The sequence below is a fragment of the Notothenia coriiceps genome, unplaced genomic scaffold (genome assembly GCF_000735185.1).
Source record: "Notothenia coriiceps isolate Sejong01 unplaced genomic scaffold, NC01 NC01_scaffold00037250, whole genome shotgun sequence".
Lineage (NCBI taxonomy): Eukaryota > Metazoa > Chordata > Actinopteri > Perciformes > Nototheniidae > Notothenia > Notothenia coriiceps.
The window spans coordinates 16,150,883-16,175,055 of NW_011369951.1; the positions used below are offsets into that span (position 1 = coordinate 16,150,883).

The following is a 24,173-nucleotide window of genomic DNA, read 5'->3' on the forward strand; positions in this document are numbered from 1 at the left end:
AGGAGAAGAGATGAGTTTGGAAAGGGACTGGAATACTGTGAGGGTCTCAGAATAGCGGAGATCTTTGCATCGATATGTTCAAAACGTTTTTTTTCCAAATGTAAAGAATTTTTCTAAAATTGTAAATAGTGAAAAATTAAATATAAAATATTTCTAGAGTTAACCAAAATATAATACTAAATATTATACAAGTGATTTTTCTTAAATAAAATGACAAAAATGGCATAAAAACACATTATTCTAATACGGGTCCTTTTTGACCCACTTATGGAAGGGTTAAGGAAAATACAATACTACACAAAGGAAGATGACCATCAGCTGTTACACGGTTCTATGTAAGCATGTGCATGAGTGTACCTATGGCTGATGGGATGTTGAGGCTGCGGAGGTTGGCTGCTGACCGGTTGTTGATCTCACACTCGGTGTTGAGTCTGCCATCACGGTTGTTAGTGGCGCTGCCCCTCACAGCGCGCCTGTTGGTCAGGCTGTTCAAGTCTGTCCAGTTCCCGCTGCGCTGTGGGTTCCTACAGACAGAAAGGGCAGGGACTGTTATTTAGACATCAAAAGGCCAGAAGGAGAATTCAACACACTGTAACTTGAGCACAACAACAAAAACAACACAACAATCTCCTCCAATTGGAAGGGTTTCAGTATAATAGAGAGGCGAAGTCCCTGCCCTTCCGGGGACCTCCATTATTTTCAGAAAAAGTATGTATTGAAGTCAATGGGGAGAGAAAACGTATCTTTCGATCCCGTTTGAATTGTGCCACGGATTACACACATATGATGTTTGTCAATCTTAAAAAAGAATGTCCATGTCAAAAAAGTCACAGTTTGTCTTAAAACTGTTGAAATATAAGACTATGAAAAATACGCAACTAGAAAGACTACAAATCCCAGAATCCCGGTCCTGCATGCTGGCTTTTACGAACCGACTAACTCCCCTTGTGTGTATGTACAGCTCTCAACATGCCCAGACTTGGAGTGATTTTCACCTCGTTTAATACTTTTCGCCTCATTCTGAAAGAAAGAGGTGAAGTGTGCTAACTTGATGGCCCTCTTGGTGTGTGGTGCGAGACGGGAGATGTAGTTCATTGAGCGGTTTCACACAGAAAAAAGTGTTACTTCACAGTTTTACGACACATTTTAATTTTTTTCACTTGCAAAATTATCTTTTAAATTGACAAACATCATATGTGTAATTCGTGGCACAATTCAAACGGGATCGAAAGATGCAATACATACTTTTCCCGAAATAAGGTCCCATGGAGGTCCCTCGGAAAGGGAGGGACTTCGCCTCTGTGCAACAATTTTGCAACATATTATACAATGACTTTCTTATCACATATCATCTTACGAATGTTTTATGACCTACAATACCATGACTCTTCAGTTAACCTGAAGTATACTTGTGGAAACAAAACACACCTGATGTTGGTTACAGGCTGGCGGTTCTCCTGCTCAGAGTCAAAAAGGGCATCAAACATTGAACTGTCCTCTGTCTCATCTTCCTCCTCCTCTTCCTCATCATCATCCTCTTTCACATTCTCATTGACCGCGTCCACCATCATATCAGAAGTCTGCTCGTAGTACTGAACCAGTTCCCGCAGTTCATTCAAACGTTTGTGGACCTCCTTTAGCTTCCTGTGTAAGGAAAAGAACAACAAAAGTTTAGATGAAATGTGAATGTGTACCAGGCTAAATAATAATAAAGGTTACGTCACACAATTGCACAATGTCTTCACAATTGCCCTTCTCCAAAAATGAATTGTGTTGAGTCACCTACAGAAAAGCACCTCCAGAAAAGCATGGGTGCTAAGCGACGTGATCAAGAAGACTTTAGCAAAAAGGCTAAAACTTGTTGGCTTGCCTGCAAGGTTTCACTACACTCTGTACAACTCCCTGCTGCTGATATCTGAGCTGCCTATTCAGCTGCGTGTGTTTTCGTGTTTACCTGAGCTTGTCTGTGGAATTGGAGCTGTTCTGGTGTTGTGTGAGTGAAGGATGAAAGGGAGTGGAAGCTGAGGCCCCATTAGAGCAGAGAGCAGATGGACAGTCTGATGACGCTCCCATACTCAGACTGCACTGTGTTGACAGGCCACGACCTGAAAAGAATCACTTACAGTTTATCTACACTTTATAGGTAGAAAAGCCACATATTACTGCAAAACATGCCTTTGAAAATACTCTTACATGAGTTGTTGTTTAGTGTCTGGTCTCTGAGTGAATGCAGCTCCTGTAGGATCTTGTCCATGGTTTGCTTTTTGTCTTGGAGTTCTTGGAGCTTAGTGAGTTTGGCACTGGCAGCTGTTGCCCCCATGTCTAGGCCAGTGTGGGGGCCAGAGGCCGAGTGGAGGAGAGGCCTGTGCTGAGGAGGACCAACAGCCTGGGGAGCCCGAGACCAGCACACCTCTCTGGAGAGGGACAGGCTCTCTGCCTGCCGACGGTTGTCTGGCACTGTTTTAGTCTACAAGACATAAATAATCAAATACGTGAGCTAAACATTTGTTATTTAACAGTTAATAGATATTTGCCCATGTTGACATGGCTTGTCTAGTCAGAGGTAGACTAAGGGTGAACAAGCCATAATTACATATGAGACGTGATGCAAAGTAAATAGCTTAACATAGTGACATAATGCGGCATTTAGTCAGAAGACAGTTCGGAGCAGGAAGGAGGAAATATTTGCTTTTATTTAAGGAGGCAATGGCAGCCCAAATGCATATTCTACTACTGTACCTGAGAATCATGCAGCTGGTTGTGGAACCGCTGGATCAAATCGTTCAACTCGTCATTCAGTTCTGATGTGATGCTCAGGCCAGAAACACTGCCTGTCGTTTCTGTGACAACTGATGACAACAACAAATGTCAAATGTATTAAACCAGGTGAATGTTTGTTTAATTTATGTTCAGCATCAAATATGACATTAAGTGGATACATTTCTTGACATATTTACCAGAATATACTAAAACACAAATATACCTTCTATTAATACAATCATTTTGTGTAATAACTGTTTCTTAAAAAGGATATCAACTGAGTTCTCATTGATGTATTTCAGATTTGGAAGAAAAGTGATCTATACTTCTGTCTGCGATTGTGAATAGGCCTGTGACTGTGTATCTCACCAGTGTCTTCAATCACAGCCAGTGCCTGCTCTGCACTGTCCTGCATGGCCATTAGTGCTTCCTGTCGGCCCTGCAGGGCCCTGAGCTGCTCCTGCTGCTCCAGCATCTTCTTCAACAGCTCGTGCTGCTTACGCAGATTCTCCAACTCTTCCTTCTGGTCAGCTCGCACCATTTCTGTCCGTCCGCCCTACAATAGTTCCATCCAGATAGCATTACAAACACTGCACAAAACAAAACACTGCTGGGATGCTACTCAGCAGAAAAAGGTAACAGAGGCTCATCAGGTACTGACACAGCAAATAAATCTAACTCACAACGAGAAAAGCAAATCAAAGACAAATTGCTTTCTTTACATAAATTGCAATTACCTTTTAATTATAAAGGTTTAAGGCAAAGGTACACACCGTTCCATTCGAAGCATCTGAGGATCGGACTTCAATGTTAAGAGAAGTGCTCTCAGCAAGTGAACCTGAGCCCACTGCGGAGTCCAGGGTCCCCACCTCATCCTCATCATTCTCCCGTGTCTACAGACGTATTGGAAAAAGCAGCAAGAGACTTAATGATAACTGAAAAGGAAAGTATGCAGTACACCCTTTTTCCAACAATTGTTTGACATTTCTTATCAACCTAAAAGCTGTACATTATTCAAAACTTAATAAGCTCCTCTAAATGTTCTATATATGAGAATGTTTATTTATAGATATGGTGAGAAAAACACTTGTAGTTATTTAGATTTCCCTTTTGCAAAACAGAAAATTAAGTGCCTGCAAATACTACAATATATTTCACAGAAACGCTCCATTGAAGGCAAAGTGATACCAAACCATTAAGAAAGCCAACCTGCTGCAATGGAAGGTAGCAGGCTACTGAATGTCCTAATTGTATCATCACATGAAACATGAACATAATTAAAAATAAATGTGTGCCAAGCTGCCAAGATAGAAACGAAAACCAGTTCCATTACAACCATAAATAAGCAAACAAACAAGCTTCACACACAAACAAATGTATACCTTTGTCTACGAGCATTAGAAATGCCAAGAACTAGATTCATTCTGAAAAAGATTTTTTCAAAATAAAAAAAATGACAGACTTACCAGCATTTTCTGCAGAAACCGTAAATATGACTTTTCCTGCTCCTTGAGGTGGTCGATGAGATGGGAGAGACGCTCCACATTGGCCGGCACATCGTTCTTCTCCACCAGGTCGTCCCGCATGGAGCTGGCCTTACTGATGTACTCCCGGATCTGTACCAGTTTGCTCACCACCTGAGACCAAGCAGAGAGAGAGAGGAGGGTGGTGTATGGGTGTGGGTTTCAAAAAGTAATTGAAAAGGAAACATAGGAATACGTAAGGAAAGGCGACAGCATCTGTAGCGACAGCTCAGACTAGGCTTAATAAGGGCAGAAAGGGGTGGGGCACAAAACTCACTAGGCGCCAGGGGTAGCATATTTATAAATTGCCCTAAATACAGCCTAGTTTCAGCTGCACTAGATCTCCCTCACTTTCATCCTAGTTTTGGTTTCACACAGTAGCTAGAAGCGAAGAGATACCGAGACACTTCCACATTTACATGTGAAAAGTGCTTGATTTCGTTTAAATGTGAAAATAATGTCTTTCTAAGGAGGATTAGTAGTCTTAAACCTGATATATCTGGCCACCTGGGGGCAGCAGTAGTTGTCAACACTGACTTGAAATAACATATTATGTTGATTAATGCAAACGTGTTAGCATACTGATTCACACAGCCAGCAATTAGGAGCAATGTCGTGTTTCATTTTGAGTTGTTTTACAGTAAGAATGTAATCAAGCTCTTTGAGCTCTGTTTCTGTTCTCTACCAACGACTGAGGAATATATATGGCCCTTTACTGATAAATACTTATCCTCTTAATTTATATCTAGCACCACCAAACGGTTAACACTTGTGTTTCATAGTGAAATATCTTAACACTTATTGAATGACTTGCTATAACCAGCTATAACTGTGACTTTCCCCTTAAACACCACCAGTATGTCTCACTTATACACATATACACTTATTAAGTAAATGCTTTAGCTCAGCATCGACTTAATCTACTGGACCATATCGTAACCAGAATTGACAAACTCCTCATAGTCTGGCTCAATCCTCAGTATACATGGCATCAAGTTGCAGATCAACAAGAGTAAGAGCTGACAAAACCATGGCAACAACCAAACACAATGTTACCTGGCTGCTGTCTATTCTGGGCTCTCCTCTCCCATACTCTCTGTGCGCTAAGGGCCCCCTCTCTGTACTGCCACGGGTGAGCCTTTGAGCTTCCTTGCTGGGAACCAAAGGGGTTAAAGTATCCCTGAGTCCTGGGCCCTGCTTCTTGGTTTCCTTGGTGATAGCTGGTGTGGCTGGGGCAGACGAGGAGGGATGGAGCAGCTCCTTGCTTTTGTTAGTGTTCACATGAAGAGGTAGGAAGTTGTAGGGCTTCTTGTTCTCTCCAGCCAGCTGCCTCTGGTTGTTGGCAGCTGTGGCACGCCCCTGGGAGTCACTGCCAATGCTCCTCTGAGTAACAAAAGAAGATCAAATTCAGACAATTTACTACTCAAGCATTTGGGTATTTTTTCCATGAAGATCTCCTCTTTTTATTGTTAATAAATCGTTAGAAATGTTTCATAATCATTTTTGTTTTCAGAACACAACTATTTTAAACTTTGTTCACCATGAAATGGCCTTATGGATTTTACATGTTTTTCTGTTCTGCCATTCTGCCAACTTCAAATCCACAGCAGAACAAGTTTAGCCAACCAAACCTAGGCTAGAGTTTAAATATATATATTTTGCTTTTCTTTACTGCCAGCCGATTCCTCATGGCAATGCTTTGGCATTTTATCACTGAAGGAAGTATGCATTTTTTTGTTGAAGAGTCTGATAAGCATTAGGAATTGTATTCCATGTCCTTGAAAATATAATAAAAGTGAATCTTGAAATGGTAAGCTTTGTATAATCATCAGTGTTTGTGCCTCTCATGCCTCTTCGTGCTTATGTTTGCCTGAGACATATGTAAAACCAGAAACGATTTATAATAAAGTGCCGCCGTTTTTCACCTCATCCAGGTCTGTAAAATTGATTCTCTGACGCAGCTTGTCCAGCTCAGCCTGGTCTGGGACAGACATCTGGGTGGAGTATTTGATGTGGGGAAAGGAATGAGGGGTGCGGGATCTCCTGCGACCGGCCCCAGGGGTGGATTCTGGTGAAATGTCATTAGTCAGGCGGCTCTCCACCACCGTAGCTGACAGCTTCTTCTTGTTTTTCTCTGAGGATCGGTTTGCTTTCTTCTGCTGAACACCCCAGTCCTGATGAACAGCAAAAAAAATTGCACTATTTATTATAAATGTTTACTTTAATAGGGACATATTATTATCTTGTGTAACACACATATCATACATACGATTACATTAATAAGCCATGATAGGAACAAGATAGAGCAACATTGATTTTAGGTTCTGTCTTACCAGGTTGTTGAGTCTATCTTCCAGACTGCCATTGGTTATAGTCCAGTCGTGCAGCTCTTCTGCACTGTCATCAAAAGGAGTGCCTCCTGTTGCCATGTCACCCACTTAAAGCTTGCTGGAATCCACACCAAAGTGTATATTGGTCACCACAAAGAACAAAAGGCGAGGTATACAAGTCTACATTAAAAACAGAGCAGGAGAAAGATATGTCACCGTCATGGAAAAGGCTTGCTGGAATTCACAACTAAAGAGATACTGATCACTGCATGGGACCACAGAATAAGAACAACAACCAAGTTACATACGTTTAACCTACATTAAAGAACAAACAAGAAAAGGCATTTAGGGAACTATGGGAGTGTCAAACCATCTTAACTTATGATTAGCCAACTGACGACTGGTTTTGGTTCATATCGATCACTCTTAACTTAAAGTTGGTGCCTAAAAACAACAGAACATTTTACATTTCACTGTAATTAAAATGTTGTAATGGCAACAATAACACTAGTAGGCTATTAGTGACTACAAATGAATGTTACTCACCATACGTAAGAAGATGGTTTGGCGGTTAACGCTTAAGTTAATATCGCAGAAAGGTTTAACTAAACTGTTAACGTTAAATTAAAGCATCACATGCGTCATGTCTTTCCAACAGCCTTTACTTTGGCTAATGTTTACTCTTAAATCATGACCAGCTTGAAAACCTCAATACTTTGACGCACTAATGTAGCTATCGCCATATAGCTAACTAACTGTTTGACCGTTGCCGTTAGCAGCCGTTGGTGGGTTTTGTATGTGGCCCGCTCCAATTCCCGGGGAAAAACAATAAGCAGCACGAGCTCTCTGTCACTGCTCCCCACAGTGACACCAGCTAATGTTAGCTTACAGAAAGTGTATCACTCACCATTCAAGCACTTGCAGTTAACCTAGCTTAACCAAACGTTAAGAGTGTAGGAGTGTACGTAGCCTGTTATCTTGAGAGAAACTTTACTAGCTTAACATATGTGATCTACTTCTGTCTCACAATCGCCATGGCAACACGCCATAACCCCGATGTGCAGCAGCTAACCCGCTGCTTAACGTTGCGTCGAATCTTTAACACCACAACACGTTATATGTGTCGGCAAAACAATCACAAGACCTTATGCTAACGAGCAGCGAAAGTTGCCAAGCTTGCTGAGGTACCTCGCTAATGCTAGCTAGCATCACTGCAGAACTGAGCTAACTTTAAATGTCTCGATAAAAGTTTAAGCAAACAAGCATCTTAGCTCGCGTAGCAGAGCTAGACTTCGAGCTGATAATTATGTTATCGCTCCAAACTAGATGTTTGCAAACTGTCAACACTAAATGACACTAACATTAGCTAACGACAAACGCAGCAGGTTACAATACTGGCATTTTAGTCATGTTATTTAAAACTGCGCTTGCTAAGTTAGCTTACAGTGTAGGATAAGGAATGTCACCATTACCATGCAGAGAAAGAGAAGAAGATGTCGGTGCCAAGCACTTCATATATTACAGTAACGGTTTTACAGATGCTCTCTCATTGTTGTTAAAGACAACTGATAAATAACAACGTCTTATCGGTCCCAAAACGCAGCAACATCAACTCATGGATGTGATCCTGGCCTGATATAAACACTCCCATACAGCAGGTGGCGGTATACATTCGTTTGTAGCTAGCCTTCCACCACAGGAAGTGCCGGAAACAGAAACACTGTCGGTGTTTGTTTGACGATGTATAAAGTTGTATGCCTGTCCGTGGTGTGGAGTGGTTAACCTGGTGTGAAGAAGACGACACAGCTGGCTGGGTATTTTTTCCACATTCCTACTCTTTGTTGGTTGATATCGAATTTTGAACATGAGGTTTTATTTTTTCACCCGTACTGAGTGAGTTGTGTCGTCGGTTAGCCACTTAGCATTCAAAGCTAATGTGAGCTTGTAATCGAAGGAGCAACATCTAACACGTTTTTTTTCTCCACAACAGCTTCGTTTTTAACAACTGCTGTAATCTTCGAAGGAAATAATGGGGTCATCCAAGAAACACAAGGAGAAGAGCCGCGACAAGGATACAGAAGAACGCCGTCGTGAACATAAGAAACATCGTCATAAGGACCGAGACGCTACAGAACGAGATGGGACAAGGGATAAAGATAAACGAAAACGCTCCAGGTCCCGGGAAAGAAGCGGGCGAGAGGGCCGTAGCAAAGGCGAGAGGAGCACCGGGGAGCCACGGGTGAAGAAGGAGAAAGTTGATCTTGGGTATGAAGGAAGCAAGGCAGAAATTGCACCTCAGTCTGCAAGCGGAGATGCGTCTCTCAGCATCGAGGAGACAAACAAACTCCGAGCCAAGCTGGGGTTGAAGCCTCTGGAATTAGAGGTAGAAAAGAAGGAGCTCGGCACCAAAGAAGATCCAAAGGTGGCAGAGACCATCAACCCTGTTCTCATCAAGAAGCAGAAAGATATGAGAGAGAAGCTTGCTGCTATGAAAGAAAAACGCATCCAGAATCTAAAACTGGGAAAAGTCAAGACCATAGCAGAGGAGGACTGGCTGGATGACACCACTGCCTGGGTAGAGAGAAGCCGACTGATGGCAAAAGAGAAAGAAATGGCAGAGAAAAGAGCCAAAGTTCTGCAAGAGATGGATGAGGAGTTTGGTGTCAGCAGTCTGGTGGAGGAGGAGTTTGCACATCGCAAAAAAGACGCCTACACAGCTAAAGATCTAAAGGGACTCAAAGTGCAGCACAAGGTGGATTCCTTCAATGAGGGCCAGACTATCATCCTGACTCTACAAGACAAAGGTGTGCTTGTAGAGGAGGAAGATGTGCTTGTAAATGTTAATCTTATCGACAGGGAAAGAGCAGAGAAGAATGTGGAGTTAAAAAAGAAGAAGCCTGAATACAAGCCCTATGCAGAAGATGAGAGTGTGGATGACATGGTCGCGTTTAAGCCCAAAACGGTACTGTCAAAGTATGATGAGGAAATTGAGGGTGAAAAGAAAAAGAGTTTCCGGCTGAATACAGGAGGCTTTGCTGACGGGGAGCGAGAGCGGGAGATTCAGGCCATGAGAGAAGCTCTACGAGACCAGGCCCAGTCTTTGGAGATGCCTGCTCTCTCTATTGCCTCGGAGTATTACACACTTCAGGAAATGACGGGCTTTAAAAAGACAAAAAAGCGTGTGCGAAAGATCAGGAAGAAGGACAAGCTGACAGTTGCAGATGAGCTTGCTGTCGACACCCGCAACACTGACTTTGGCTCCAGGGCCCGTGGTCGCGGCCGCAGACAGCTGGAAGAAGGGAGTGAGGAAGTAAAGCCGGTGGAGATGGTCCAACTGTCCCAAGATATCCCCCTGTTGTCTGATGACGTTAGAATGGCTGAAATGGACATTAGTGATGATGATGACTTCACACCTCCAGAGCCTGCTGTAATTGAAGAGGATGAGGCCGAGCAGGAGCTGCAGAAACAACTGGAGAAAGGGAGGAAGCTGAGGCAAAAGCAGCTTCTCAAAGACTCTGGGGAGAAGGTGGCTGAGAAGATTAAAGAGCTTGATAAAGCCAGTCCTGATGACGATCCTGAGATGAAGAATAACATTGTTTTCAACGACATCTCAGAGTTTTGCAGAACACTGGGTGATATTCCAACCTATGGGCTCTCGGGCAATAGAGAAGACCAAGAGGAAATTATTGACTTTGAGGAGAAGGAAGAGAAAGATGACGCTGGAGATCCAGACTCGGACATGGATGAGAATATTGGATGGAGCACAGTCAATTTGGATGAGGAGCAGAAAGCGCCGGACTTCTCCACTGCCTCTGCCACCATTTTGGACGAGGAGCCCATTGTCAGCTCGGGGCTTGCTGCTGCGTTGCACCTGTGCAAAAACAAAGGTCTATTGGACACTGAGATGCAGAAGATGTCCCGTGTCAGAGCCACTAAAGGCGCCTTGCCAAATGACAACTACTGCATTGAGGACAAGGTGGGCTTTGATGACAAATACAGTCGCAGAGAAGAATACAGAGGCTTCACTCAAGATTTCAAGGATAAAGACGCCTATCAGCCAGAGGTCAAGATTGAGTATGTGGATGAATCTGGGCGGAGACTCACTCCAAAAGAAGCTTTCAGGCAGCTTTCACATCGATTCCACGGGAAAGGGTCCGGAAAAATGAAGACCGAGAGGAGGATGAAAAAGCTGGAGGAAGAAGCCCTGCTGAAGAAGATGAGCAGCAGTGACACTCCTCTGGGGACGGTGGCGTTGCTTCAGGAGAAGCAGAAATCTCAGAAAACCCCTTACCTTGTGCTTAGTGGGAGTGGGAAAAGTATGAATGCAAATAACATCACCAAATGAGTCTGGGGGAAGAGTGAATTATGTTAAGCGCAAACACATACACATAAGATGTTTTAAGTAAAGTAACTGCTCCTACTTCATACAATCTGTAGTGTTGTAGTAAAGATTTGTCTAATAAAACTAAGGCAAATTAGATCGATGTTTTATTGTTTTCTTTGTTGCTTACTTGCGAGGGTAAAGAGTAACTCAAAGAAATTATGTTGTGATGAGAACCTACTTTTTTTTTATGTAACACTTTTAAATGCTTTTGTTTCGGTTAATGACAGCTTTTGCATATTTTGTGGAATGAGTATTATAACGGGTTCACTAGTACTAGAACAAGGCAAGATATGTTTATCAAAAGGTTTAAAATGCATTTTGGTTCTTTTTATTGATAGCAAAAGTAGATGGCAAATTCAATTCTGTTTTTAATAAAATGTGAACGAAATAACGTTTTTTTTTTTAATTGCACGTTGTGAATAGTTTTAAAACTGAATATTAACATCTCTCCTGTCCTATTAATAGTATTGCATCAATGCACCATTGATATGGTTTTGCATTTACATTCAATAATATAATAGTTGGCCTTTTTGATTTGCGAATTAGAGAATAACCGCACAATATGAATATGTATTCTACACCATTCTACTCTTGACTGTGTCAAATGGGGTGAGTACAACGGGAAGCCTTGCAAAGGCAGAAGACAGTGTTGTTCGTTGATAAAATTCAACTCTTGTTCACCATTTCAGGAATAGTTTATAGTCAATAAAAATGAAATGGTAATTTAAGACAGGTGTTAAAAAACAAGTTAACATTTTTATTATACCTTTTTAACTCAGAGGAAAAAATTAATCAACAGAAGTAGTGGAAGAGGTATGCACTTTATTTATTCATTTAGGCAAAAGTACTAATACCTCGCTAAAAATACTCGTATACATGTCCAAGTCCTGCATTTTTAAAGACCTTTCTTATGTTAAAGTATGTAAGTACTAACTGGGACACTGAATAACTTTATAACTGGAGTAAATACATTGGTATTGTGAGAAAGTTGATGAAAAGCACACTTTCACAGTATGGGTAGCTTCTAACTGATGATTGTGAACACTTTGTGAAGTACGTATAGGAGAGAAAGACATCATGGAAGAAGTACAATATTTGGGTAAAGCAGCGGCAGAAGTGGAATATTACTACAAGTACATTGTCTTATATTCTATTGCAGGGCCTTTAGTTATAACATACTATTTTAGACTGGTATTGCTTGATATATGAAGACTTCTTCAGCCACTGAGCAGAGGTTCAGATAATGGAGTCTAGAAGGTTGAAAAGTAAGAAGATGCTTGGTCAGCCTCCAAATAAGAACAGCATGATAAAATATCTGAGAAACTGGACTCTGTAGGAGGTATCTGACACCAGAAGAGGGCAGTAGTGCAACATTCAGGATGCAAGCTGCCATTAAATCGAAAGAAGAGGAAGGTGAATAACCTGTAGCAAAGTAGCTGCTCTCCTTAATACATCCATGAAAGTAGTTAGCAAAGCTAACACAGGCGAGCTAACATCGCTTCATCCAACACGACATGCAGGCCGTTAACAGCTGAAGTCTCGCACGGTAAGAGTGAGCGTCATGTAATAATATGTCTTAATGTCACGTAGACACAGGACGAGGGGATGAGGGGATTGATCGTTAGCATCGTCTGTCAGGCTGTTTGACAGCTTCCTGTTGTGTAGCTAACAGCGAGCTTAGTGACGGACACTGTTTAAGTAGCTTTGGTGTTCGCAAATGACTTATAGTTCCTCGAAGTGCCTCACTGTCCCGGATGTGTTTATCTGTTAGTAATCCTTTAAATAACCGGAGTGTTAACACGACTGGTGTCGGCTGCTCTCAGTCTTTGAGAGATGTCAACGCAGTGCCATTACATGTTAGCTAAACAGAGTATTGGGAGTCATGTCAGCACTGAGGCGTTTGTGATGTGTTGTAATTTCCAGATTTCAGGTTTACGACAATAAGCGAACTATCGTAGCGTATTTATAGATTATTGGCTCAGTATGCTATTTCCGATTTATAAATTGGTGACTTCCATGGATTTACCTAACGTACATAGCTCTTGCAACATTGACAAAAACCAGAACCACCTTATTGGCCACGTATTGTGGACACATTCATGATATTTGATTCCGTTTTCGTTTTTTGTAACGCTCTTACTGTACGTGCAAAGAAATAGCCGTACGGTACAACGACAAGGCTGCATTATAAAGGTAAATCATAGCCTTCGAAAGTAACCTATGGAAAATAATAGGTGTATTTATAAATAAAATTAAGATAAATATATTAAAAGCACAAATTACCAAAATTAAATTGAAAAAACGTCTACGAAAACAATACAAATGTGTAAAGATTGACTACGATTATGTGCATTTCTTTATACTGTATACTTATGTGTATGTATTTATCAAAACATCCATACTTATTATGCATCTAATAATAAGAAAATTAGTGTCATGGTAGAAAGACATATTTAACTTACAAATCTAAAGTTGTTAAAATTAATAAACTATTTACTGATGAGATGACAGTGTCTGTAGCTTTCATCAGACTGTTCATTCATACATTTGCATCATCATGCCCACCACATGATTCATATCAATGCAAATCTTGATACGTTTTTTTCTTTTCTTTAACAGGCTATAACTTCACCCAGTTAAAGCACAGGCTGTCGTGATGTCAGAGCCAAAGCCCCCTACTCCAACCCCTGGAGACACGTACAAGGGTTGGCTCTTTAAATGGACTAACTACATTAAAGGTTACCAGAGACGCTGGTTTGTTCTGAGCAATGGACTGCTGTCCTACTACAGGTAAGTTACACTCCATGCTTATTTTGTAATTATATGTCTTGAAATTAAAGGGTTTTCCCTGGATGGGTTTTCCATGGCTCAAAAGGAAGCCAAGGTGGTACCTGAGAAAGGGCTGCGTTAAGTTGGGGAATATATATTACATTTATACAACCATGTTTTCTGGCAGTAACACAATATTATTTTCTTCTAACTTTTAAAGATCACAACAATTTGAATTGCACTCTTAATAGCTCCCAGAACTCTGTTTGCACAATTTGAAGGACATGTAAAATTGCATCAGAAAAACACATAATTACTTTTTATTGTGCAAAACAGGGATTTAGAACCTCCGTATTTAACCTTTCTTTGTTCTGTTTTGCTCCAGGAGCCAGGCAGAGATGGGTCACACGTGCCGAGGCACCATCAACTTGGCCACAGCCAATATTGCCGTGGAAGACTCGTGCAATTTTGTCATTTCTAACGGAGGTGCACAAACCTACCACTTGAAGGCCAGCACAGAGGTAGAGCGGCAGCGATGGATCACGGCTCTGGAGCTCGCCAAAGCAAAGGCCGTCCACATGCAGGCTGAATCTGGTGAGAGGAAAACAAATCAGTTGGAGACTGCAGGAGACATTAAATAACAACACATACAAATGTACAGCAACATTTAAAGGCGGGGTATGTAATTTATTTCAGAAACACTTTTTGTTATATTCCATGGAATGCTCTTAACATCCCGATAGCAATGAATATATGAAATGCTTTGACAATAAATACATAAAAAAATTGATCTGTGGAAGCCGTGGCGCTGTAAAAAGCACGACCAATAATCTGAGCCGGCCCGGCTAAAGTAACTGGATGGCCTACCTGCCTGTCAGCCTTCCATCTGTGCACAAACTTATCTCGTGCCCTCATTGGTCATGTTCGCGTTCGTGTGTGTTGGAGGAGGGGCTCTTTAAGGAAGTGGCAGATTCTTTCCGGTTGTATACTTTCAAATTCTAGCGCACTCGAGCTGGTTTCTCCAAAATGACCTACCCCACCTTTAAGTCAAGCTAAAATGCTTATATTTTTTATTGGGAAAGTATTTTCTTATCATTATTTTTTGTGTCATATTATCCTCCCCATTCTCTCCGTCAGATGACTCGGGTGACGAATGTCCTGCAGCGCCCCCCTCCTCAGGACAGGGTGGAGGCTGCCGTAACTTAGAAATCCAATCAACACTACGCACACTGGGCAGCAAGGTGGAGGACCTCAACACCTGCAATGACCTCATTGTGAAGCATGGGTCTGCTCTACAAAGGTATCAACTATCAGACGGAGCAGAAGTGATTACTTTGTATTAAATTCAATGATCTTTAATTTGTTTCCTTTTATTAATTTCTTTATTCCACACACGCAGGTCTTTGTCAGAACTGGAGGCGCTTCGTGTCAGCGGGGACGTGGGAGACAAAATGAAACAAGTGACAGAGAGAGCCACGCTGTTCAGAATCACCTCTAATGCCATGATTAATGTAAGTCACCCAAATGTTAATTTGCTTCTGAATGCACAACATTGTCTCCTTTGCTGAAATGTCGCTCATGTTCCCCAAGGCATGTAGAGACTTCCTCTCCCTGGCCCAGAGCCACAGTAAGCGCTGGCAGAAGGCCTTACACAGCGAGAGAGACCAGAGGATACGTCTGGAGGAGACTCTGGAGCAGCTGGCCAAACAACACAATCACCTGGAAAGGGCTTTCAGAGGCGCTACAGTTCTCCCCTCTTCGTTCAGCAATCCAGCCTTAGGTAACAAAGGTAAGGCTCAAAACAACAACTGAACGTCTGTCTCCGATGCTACTCTAAGTAAGCCTGCTGTGTATCATACCTGAGGCAATCAACTGAGGCAAGTGGAGCCATTTATTCTTCCACTGCCTGGCTTTACCACAGGTGGTGTCTCCGGAAAAGGTGATGCCAGTGACGAGGATGATGACAATGAGTTCTTTGATGCCATGGAAGACCCGGCAGAGTTTATTACTGTCCCTGCTGACCCCAAGTATCACAGGTGGTTACCTGTCCGACTTTTCCTAATGTCTCTCACTTTAATTAATGTGTTTGTTATTAAGCTCCGTTCTTTTGGACTGCTTTTTAAATGTATGTTCTTCTGTCCGCCAGGAGATCCGGCAGCAACGCTAGTGGGTTCAGCTGTGAGACTGGAATGGACGATCAGTCAGTTAATGTGTGTAAACTTTGTTTTTATTGCAAGTTCTGATTTGTAATGACTTGTCTTATCCACTTCTAGTCAACACGCCACGCCAAGTCCTGACCGTTAATCTTTCTCTTCTTCCAGTTTGATGAACTGTCCTTGGCATCCAACCCAGAGTCTCCACAGACCCTTGAGCTGGAGCCAGTTAGACAGAGGCGGACTCGTATCCCGGACAAGCCCAACTATTACCTCAATCTGTGGAGCATCATGAAGAACTGCATTGGAAAGGAGCTCTCGAAGATACCGATGCCTGTGAGAAACATGTACTCTAGTTGGTGTTCCCCTGTGAGAGGAATCAGAAGTAACCTGACTTGTTCTCTTTGTAGGTGAATTTCAACGAGCCTCTCTCAATGCTGCAACGTCTCTCTGAAGACCTGGAGTACTACGAGCTGCTGGATAAGGCTGCTAAATGTCAGAGCTCTCTGGAGCAGATGTGTTATGTGGCCGCTTTCACAGTCTCCTCTTACTCCACCACTGTCCACCGCACAGGAAAACCCTTCAATCCTCTGCTGGGAGAAACCTTTGAGCTCGATCGGCTCAAAGATTGTGGCTACCGCTCCCTCTGTGAGCAGGTAGGTCCAAAACACACTGGAAAAATAAACACGCATGAAGGATGTTAATGCATGGTTGTTAAATAGCATGAATAGTCTTAATCCGTTGCATTATTTGGATTTGACTTTGCTGTCTCTCTTCTCCTCACTCTCCTCTCTCAGGTGAGTCACCACCCGCCTGCTGCAGCTCACCATGCCCTCTCTGAAAAGGGCTGGACCCTCAGACAAGAAATCACCCTGGCCAGCAAGTTCAGAGGGAAATATCTCTCCATCATGCCTTTGGGTGAGTGCGTAGAGTGAAATATGATATATTGATTAGCAGGTTACACATGAAGGTAGGGCTGCTCAATTAATCGTACTTTAATCACAATTACGATTATGGCTTGCAACGATTACGAAAACAACGTAATCGAAATAAAACGATTATCTTTTTATTATTACTTTTTTTTTTCAACTTAAAAAAAAAAATTATTGGTTTTTCAGTTGAATTATACTTACAGTTCAGGGTAATCAACTGTTAAAAACATACTGTTCACATTTTCCTTCTCCAATAAATTGATGTTTTCAAAGTAAATGGATAATCGTTTTTAATAATCGTGACCCAAATAATTGAGATTATGATTTTTGCCATAATCGAGCAGTCCTACATGAAGGTTACCAGGCCTAACATCGCTGTTTCTCTTATTTTCCCCAGGTTCTATCCAGTGTTTATTTGACAAAAGCGAGAATCACTACTCTTGGAAGAAAGTCACGACAACAGTACACAATATCATTGTTGGAAAACTATGGATTGACCAGGTACATTTAAAACTGACTAAACCATAACACCACAAATACTCATTCATAAATACCATAGATGTCTTTTATAGAACATTTAGCTTGTTCTTCTATTGGGTTTATCTGTAACTTCTCAGCAATGTCTCTTCTAGTCAGGGGAGATCGACGTGGTGAACCACAAGACAGGAGATCGCTGCCACCTCAAGTTTGCTCCCTACAGTTACTTCTCCAGAGATGTACCAAGAAAGGTGAGTGTTTTTACACACTGTTTTCTTTTATGATATAGCTCTAAAGAGCCAGTATTATGTCGTCCAGCCAGTGGCGAACCGTCAGGGCCTTCAAGGTATTCAGAGAATACCCTGGAACACTCAGATAAAACAAACAAAAAAATCGATTTAATTATATAAATAACATGTAATAAAATGTATATAAATAAATGAATAAATGAGAATGGTATCTGTGTTGTTGATCTGTAATATTACAGTGTTGCGTTGATTTTGTTTGTGCTTCTCGGACCATGCACTACGCATTTCAGTGGTTTTTTGTTAGAAAAGAAAGCAACCAATCAGATCTTGTTCTGGGTCTCTGGTTAGAATATCCTTCAACCAAGGTATTCTACATCCTTGATCGACCGCCACTGAGTCCAGCTCAACACCTCCTTTTAGCTTTAGTTGTCAGTAATAAATGAATGAATGAATTGCAGAGCTGTTGTTTTAATTGTGTCTCCCTGCACTGCCTCCTGTTGGCCTTTTTAAAAGCATTCTTTATTAAATCTGACTTTGTCTCTCAGGTAACAGGAGTAGTGACGGATAAGGATGGGAAGGCGCATTACGTGCTATCAGGAACCTGGGATGAGAAGATGGAGTTCTCCAGGATCATGCAGAGCAGTAAAGGCGAGAACGGCACTGAAGGCAAACAGAGGACCGTCTATCAGACGCTCAAAGCCAAAGAAATCTGGAAGAAGAACCCTTTACCGTGAGTTCCGGTAGTGTTGAGAGAGTTGAAAATGCTTTTTAGCTAATGGAGCTTGTAAATCGTTGTGTCTTGGTGCTTCTTAACTTTCATGTTGATGACTTTACAGAGAGGGAGCAGAGAACATGTACTTCTTCTCCTCACTGGCCTTGACGCTCAATGAGTCTGAAGAGGGAGTGGCTCCGACAGACAGCCGGCGGCGCCCTGACCAGAGGATGATGGAGGACGGCCGCTGGGACGAGGCTAACGCAGAGAAGCAGAAGCTAGAAGAGAAACAGCGCATTGTACGCAGAGAAAGGGAGAGGGAGTTTGTTAAAGCAGCTAGCACACCTGAGGAAGGTAAACAAACAGAAGATGGGAATACACTTTGTTTTTTATCTATTTGCCTCATGTTTCGTTCCAATGTTTCACTTTCCATTCATCTTTTCCCACTTTGTCTGTCTTGAAATACCTTGTCTGTCTGTCTCTGTCTCAACCCTAAGCTGTCACTGAGGATTCAATCAATGATTCACCCTTAAAAAGCAAGTACTCTTCTCTTAGTCCTAACCCTAGACCTACACTGTTCATTAACTCTAGATGCAATAAACACATGTCCAATATGTTTGTGTGTCATCAAAAGGTGCTAAATGTCGTCAACATCTTATTTTTAACACTTTCACCATCCCTTCATCCATGTCTGTTCCATTTAGCTGATGGAGTGGAGACTGGCACAGAAGCTAGTGAGGTTTCAGATGAAAGCAAGTATCATTTTACAGCTTACCATAATATGTACTTTTAGGCGTGCTTTGTGTAGCATTTTAACAGCAATGACAAAAATGACTCTTATATATCCATTGGAGATTGATGGGGTTTCTTGTCAATACTAATGAGTTGACAGTTACTCAAACAAGGGCTGATAATTGTGCAGGACTCACTTTTTGTCCCACGTGTCTTGAAAAAAAGACTCAAGATTCCCTCCTTATGCACTTTCAATGTGTTCAGGGTAGAAAGATCTACTAGGGACAGGCTGAGAGAGGCCTTACAATACTTTAATCCAATTTGACAACACTACAATGTTACTATTGATCAATTAAAATGATATATAATAAGATATATAATCATATAATCCACTTAGACCAGCACTGTTAAAATGTGATCCAATATCAGCCTCACACTGCCACCAATTAGGTTTTTAAGGGAAATCCCCCACTCTTCTGTTGGCCAAATGAACAAAAAAGTCTAGCACAGATGGGAAGAGGGCATTTCAGTGCAGAGATGGTAAAAAGACATCTTGAAATGTATAAGCAAAAAGGTCCCTTTTTATGATAGGAAGTGATGTATGGGTTAGAGGTCAAATATGGTCTGGCCTATGGTCCCACAGAGGGGACATTTGGAAGTTTGTTAAATTGCCACACAGCACTTCTAAAACGGACATGAAACCAAAATGTGTGTGTATTTTGAAAGCTGTTTGAGTTGTGGATTAAAATCTTTTTTTGTTGTGCTGGTGTAAAGCTGACACAGAGGACTCTCCCCCTCTCACACCCGTTGCATGCAAGTAGCCTCTTACATTTCATTGGCTGTCTCTTTGTATCAGTCATCTTCAGATCATAGCCATTCTTTGTTTCCTAACTCTCAAAGATTCATCCCTAATTCTTCTATTTTCAGCCCCTTATGGACCATCACATGTTCCTTTTCAAAGCAAGTATTCTTATGACATGAAGTAATATTTCCAATTTTCTAGTATTTTGTATAATCTAGATTTAGATCCTCTCCATTTCCCATTCACCCTTTACGCCCTTTGCAACTTGGTGTCTCTTAGTGGAAGGCAATACAGATCATAATGCTTATGGAGCTCAAGTCCAAAGCAAGTAACATCCGTCTAGCTCTCCGTCATCCTGTTTTTGTTTTGTTTGTTTTTAGATTTGTGATGGTAGTTTTTAGAAAACCCTTTAGACTGTAGCTCACTGTAGAGTTGCCACAAACCTGGTACTTGAATGTTTTAGGGGAGCATTTGTTTGTCATTACGAATACGGTGCATCTAAAGAATGGGGTTAATTCTCTAAGCAGTTTTTTTTGTCTTGGTCCTGTGTCAAATGTCCTTGTTAGCTTTAATCGTATTTAGTCAACCTCATCCTTTGTTCAGATTATGGGGGACTAAAAGTGTTGGCATTTTATTCTTCTGATCTTAAAAAAGGAACACATAACTATTTTAACATTCAGTAGCTTTATTGGTATTTCAGTTCACGTTGTATAGGGTGGTGGTGGCGAAGTCGATAGGGACTTGGCTTGGCAACTGGAAGTGCTACCGAGGTGTCCCTGAGCAAGGCACTGTTCCCTACACTGCTCGCCGGGCGCCGTTCAAAATGGCAGCCCACTGCTCCTAACACTAGGATAGGTCAAATGCAGAGAAACAATTTCCCCACTGGGATTAATAAAAGTCAATCTTATAGCGGAAATATAGCCAAGTTCTGTTGTTGTCATCTTTTACTTAAACGTTGGTAAGTTACTATGAGTCCTCCTGACTGCTCATTTTGGGATGCTGATTAGTCATCATGATAGTGTGCAAACACCATATGAAAGGGCACTGCTTCATTGTAGAAAATAATAAAACGGCTCTTTTAACCCAACTACATTGTCTTTTTCGTCAACAGTATTGTATGGTGAGACAGTTACATTTAGTGTTTAATGACACCTGCGCCATCTTGTCAACTACTTGTTTTAGTCATGGAAAACATTTCGGTCATAGTTTTTGTTTAAGAAATGAACACTGCGGAAGGCCAGGTGAAATTGAAACATTAAATATCTCTTCATCAGCTATCTGAGAGCATGTCGGCTTGATTTAAGCATGATGTTTTGTCATGGCTCAGTGGCTTCTTCACCCTCCCCTCAGGTTCCTTTTTAAAGCTTCTTTTTTAAATGTTTGTTTTCCTTTCCTTTTAAGGCGCCCATCCAGACAACTACCAAGCCATGTGGTTTGATAAGTTTGACGACCCCGCCTCCGGAGAGACCCTGCATGTCTACAAGGGCGGTTACTGGGAGGCCAAGGAACAAGGCAGCTGGGACATGTGCCCCGAGATCTTCTGACCCGGCCGGTCTTCCTCTATGGAGAACCAACCTTCAGCATCAGGAGAATCAAGCCTGACATTATCCAATCTTCAATGTCTGTAGCTTCAACTGATCACCTTTTCCAGAAGTGATTTGCTCAGGGTTAAGAGCATCTTCCCCCTCAACGTAGATACAATGCACTTTGTGGCATTGTTGTCACATTGCAGATGATTAGTGTTCAGATTCCCCTCACTGCCTCTCTAACACACAATGTTTATCTTGGTTGGTCTGGTGATTGTTCTCAGTCCATGGTTCTTTGGTACAGCCTTTGAGTTGCTTTTGGAAGCAGGTTATTCTGGTTCGTGATATTGTGCATTTTCTTTAAAAAGCCTTTTCTTCAAAGGCATAAATCATCCAGATGAGATCGATACAAGGTTTGCTCAGGAAGAAAGAGCTACTCCCTAGTATGTTATTCATGTGCTTGTTAATGTTCTACACTCCTTATTCTGACTACTATTGCAATTAATTTATTGCTACTTCCCCAGCACAGCACCATCTTGAGTCAAGTGTATTCATACCCAATGTTTTATTAGTTCACACAGTGAATATTGAGCATAGCAGTTTCAGCCCAAATCAAATGCATCGATGCATGGGCTTGAGTGGCACAGGCCAAAGTGAGAAATGTTGTTAAAAAGAGAAGTCTCACAAACACCAAGACATGATGCACAGTTAGCCTTTCAATTTATATTCATTTGCAATGATACCTAATTCCAAAAAGTGAAACGACCTGACACATTAGCCTTTTTGTTGCCCTCAACTAGTCAGTTTCAACACTTGTTTGTGATTTCCTTTATCCTGATATCCCTCAAACCCACTCTAAAACACATGGTGAAGAAATGTGAAAGTAGTTTGTTGTGATAAAGCCACTCGGCTCGGTTAAGGCTGGTTTTGTTATCTTAATAACAGTAGTGGGTCATTACATATATATGATTTTTTAAAACCTTTTTTCACTACACAAGAATACAAATTAAAGTTTTTTTCTATCTATTTTTTATTTAGGAAGAATAACTACCTTTCTGTGAGTAGCACATTAACCTTAATAGAATATATTTTCTTTGTTCAATGTGGTGAACAATGTGAACCTTAATGAAAACTATGTTAAGTACCAATGAAAATATGAAGCATAAAAATACCAATGGCACAATGGGGAAAAACATATAGGACCTTGTCTTGTTGTCATCTTTCTACTTCGACAATTTATTTTAAATCTTATAAGTACAGTCCCTTCGTTATCCTATACATTTATCTTGTTCCTATTATATAGTGTTCATTCCACCAGAAGTTGTTTAACTTTTTTACAGAGAATGTCCTATTATGTAGATCCCCAAAAGCCTGTCAAAGAAAATCTCCCTTAAACTGCGACGCAACATCTCGTTCCCCCTTACATTTAACATGGGCGGTTTTACAATTTGTGAAGGGGGCATGCTAAACCCAAAACAGAATGCTAAGTTACTTTTAAAATAGTTTAGTTGTTGACCACATTACTCAGAGTAAAAGCCTTGTCAAATTGAATCACCTTGAGTTTGAGATTGACTCTAATCCTTATGTGTAAGATAAAATCTATTTTGATTCTCACACACTCACACTACACTTATTTTCATACTAAAGTTTGTGCTCTCACTAATGCTTAGATTAACCGTTTAAACTTTGCTTTCAAAATGAATGCTGAGTCTCAACAAATGAACAGTTGAGATTAATGTAAGCTGTGCAGATTTATACTGGCTTGATGAATAGTGAATTGAAGGGAAAAGTGTTTTTGTCTTCCTGGTTTCCTTCAAACGTATTGATCATAGCTTTAATCTTGATGTGGGTTATTATAGTCGTTGTGTGTTGCGAGTGTAGTTTTCTTTAACAGACAGCAATAAGAGTGCCTCACTGCATATACATTTGGCACAAAATGAAATGTGTGAGTACGCTGAAATTGCAAAAACTGAATTCTGTCATCGTACTCGTCTCCGTTGTTGTTTGTCACATGAGTGGAAGGATTGTGTGGCTGATGAAAAATCTGAATTTCATTTATATTCAAGTGTACTTAAAAGGAGAACACTGAAAATGAAGATCACAAAACGTAATGTTGCAAATATGTCTGTGTAAATATATTAAATTGTAAAGTAACTGTGATATTAACTGGTTATATTGATAGATAATCTAATGGAGGTAATGCACTTATGCTTTTTTTTTTTTCTCCTTTCTGTTTCATTGTTGTTTACTCAGAAGTGGTAAACTGAATTATCTGAGCAGAGTGTACCATGTTAGGTTTGAACCATCCCTTAGTGTGATTAAATGTTCCTTCATACATCATTCAAACACATGATGAAGAATGTGTGAGGAATGTACAGCTTGATGTTACTAAAAATGTATCTTGCATTACAGATTTTTCACGTCTGCAGTCTGTTTAAACATATAAATAATTTTGGTTTTTAGCCATGACTCTTAATTGCGTAGACAAATTCCTTTATGTGTGTTTTTAACTTTTGTTTTCTTAAGTTTCTACCTTTTCATCCCTTTCATTGTTCCATCTAAGATTGGTTTTGCCCAGCGTGGTGGAGATTGTCACATTGCCACAACTTCCCACAGCTCTCAAAACTTGACTAAAGGTGTATTTGCACTTACCTACATTACATTATTGATCATGCCCAATGTGATGTCAACTTTTGATGTTGGCTCCTGAAGTGTGAAGTGTATTTAAAACATAGGTAAAAATATACAAATGTAACGTCTATGTTTTCTGAGCATACTTTTCACTTTTTCTGTCCTTCAATGCATTTTTTTTTTTTTTTTTTTTT

At 41.0% G+C, this 24,173-nt stretch overlaps 3 protein-coding genes across 10 annotated transcripts; 2 read left to right on the forward strand and 1 right to left on the reverse strand.

Moving 5' to 3' along the window:
• Positions 1-331: 331 nt before the first annotated feature.
• Positions 332-8,255, reverse strand: LOC104967380 (pericentriolar material 1 protein-like). The gene is made up of 12 exons (XM_010796788.1): positions 8,086-8,255; positions 6,617-6,731; positions 6,209-6,457; positions 5,340-5,666; positions 4,227-4,397; positions 3,534-3,653; positions 3,130-3,316; positions 2,740-2,849; positions 2,194-2,467; positions 1,955-2,105; positions 1,429-1,644; positions 332-524 (listed from the first exon to the last, which is right to left on the reverse strand). The coding sequence occupies exons 2-12, from the start codon at positions 6,710-6,712 to the stop codon at positions 332-334; spliced, it is 2,094 nt and encodes a 697-aa protein (XP_010795090.1). The 5' UTR covers positions 6,713-6,731; positions 8,086-8,255.
• Positions 8,256-8,316: 61 nt separating this feature from the next.
• sart1 (spliceosome associated factor 1, recruiter of U4/U6.U5 tri-snRNP) lies at positions 8,317-11,385 on the forward strand. Of its 2 annotated transcripts, none has more exons than XM_010796510.1 (2): positions 8,317-8,427; positions 8,604-11,385. In XM_010796510.1, exon 2 carries the CDS (start codon positions 8,643-8,645, stop codon positions 10,956-10,958), a length of 2,316 nt encoding a protein of 771 aa, XP_010794812.1. In that variant the 5' UTR covers positions 8,317-8,427; positions 8,604-8,642; the 3' UTR covers positions 10,959-11,385. The 2 variants fall into 2 exon arrangements, with proteins under 2 accessions (XP_010794812.1, XP_010794813.1); XM_010796511.1 differs by having other exon boundaries at positions 8,320-8,506.
• Positions 11,386-12,384: 999 nt separating this feature from the next.
• LOC104967107 (oxysterol-binding protein 1-like) lies at positions 12,385-24,167 on the forward strand. Of its 7 annotated transcripts, none has more exons than XM_010796513.1 (20): positions 12,385-12,543; positions 13,617-13,787; positions 14,152-14,360; positions 14,904-15,066; positions 15,166-15,277; positions 15,357-15,555; positions 15,688-15,802; positions 15,916-15,976; positions 16,088-16,255; positions 16,330-16,575; positions 16,717-16,837; positions 17,249-17,352; positions 17,484-17,579; positions 18,122-18,306; positions 18,413-18,642; positions 18,786-18,824; positions 18,993-19,040; positions 19,795-19,833; positions 19,948-19,980; positions 21,224-24,167. In XM_010796513.1, the coding sequence occupies exons 2-20, from the start codon at positions 13,654-13,656 to the stop codon at positions 21,364-21,366; spliced, it is 2,445 nt and encodes an 814-aa protein (XP_010794815.1). In that variant the 5' UTR covers positions 12,385-12,543; positions 13,617-13,653; the 3' UTR covers positions 21,367-24,167. The 7 variants fall into 7 exon arrangements, with proteins under 7 accessions (XP_010794815.1, XP_010794814.1, XP_010794817.1 ...); XM_010796512.1 differs by having other exon boundaries at positions 12,386-12,543; positions 15,913-15,976; XM_010796515.1 differs by lacking the exon at positions 18,786-18,824 and having other exon boundaries at positions 12,386-12,543; positions 15,913-15,976.
• Positions 24,168-24,173: the final 6 nt, after the last annotated feature.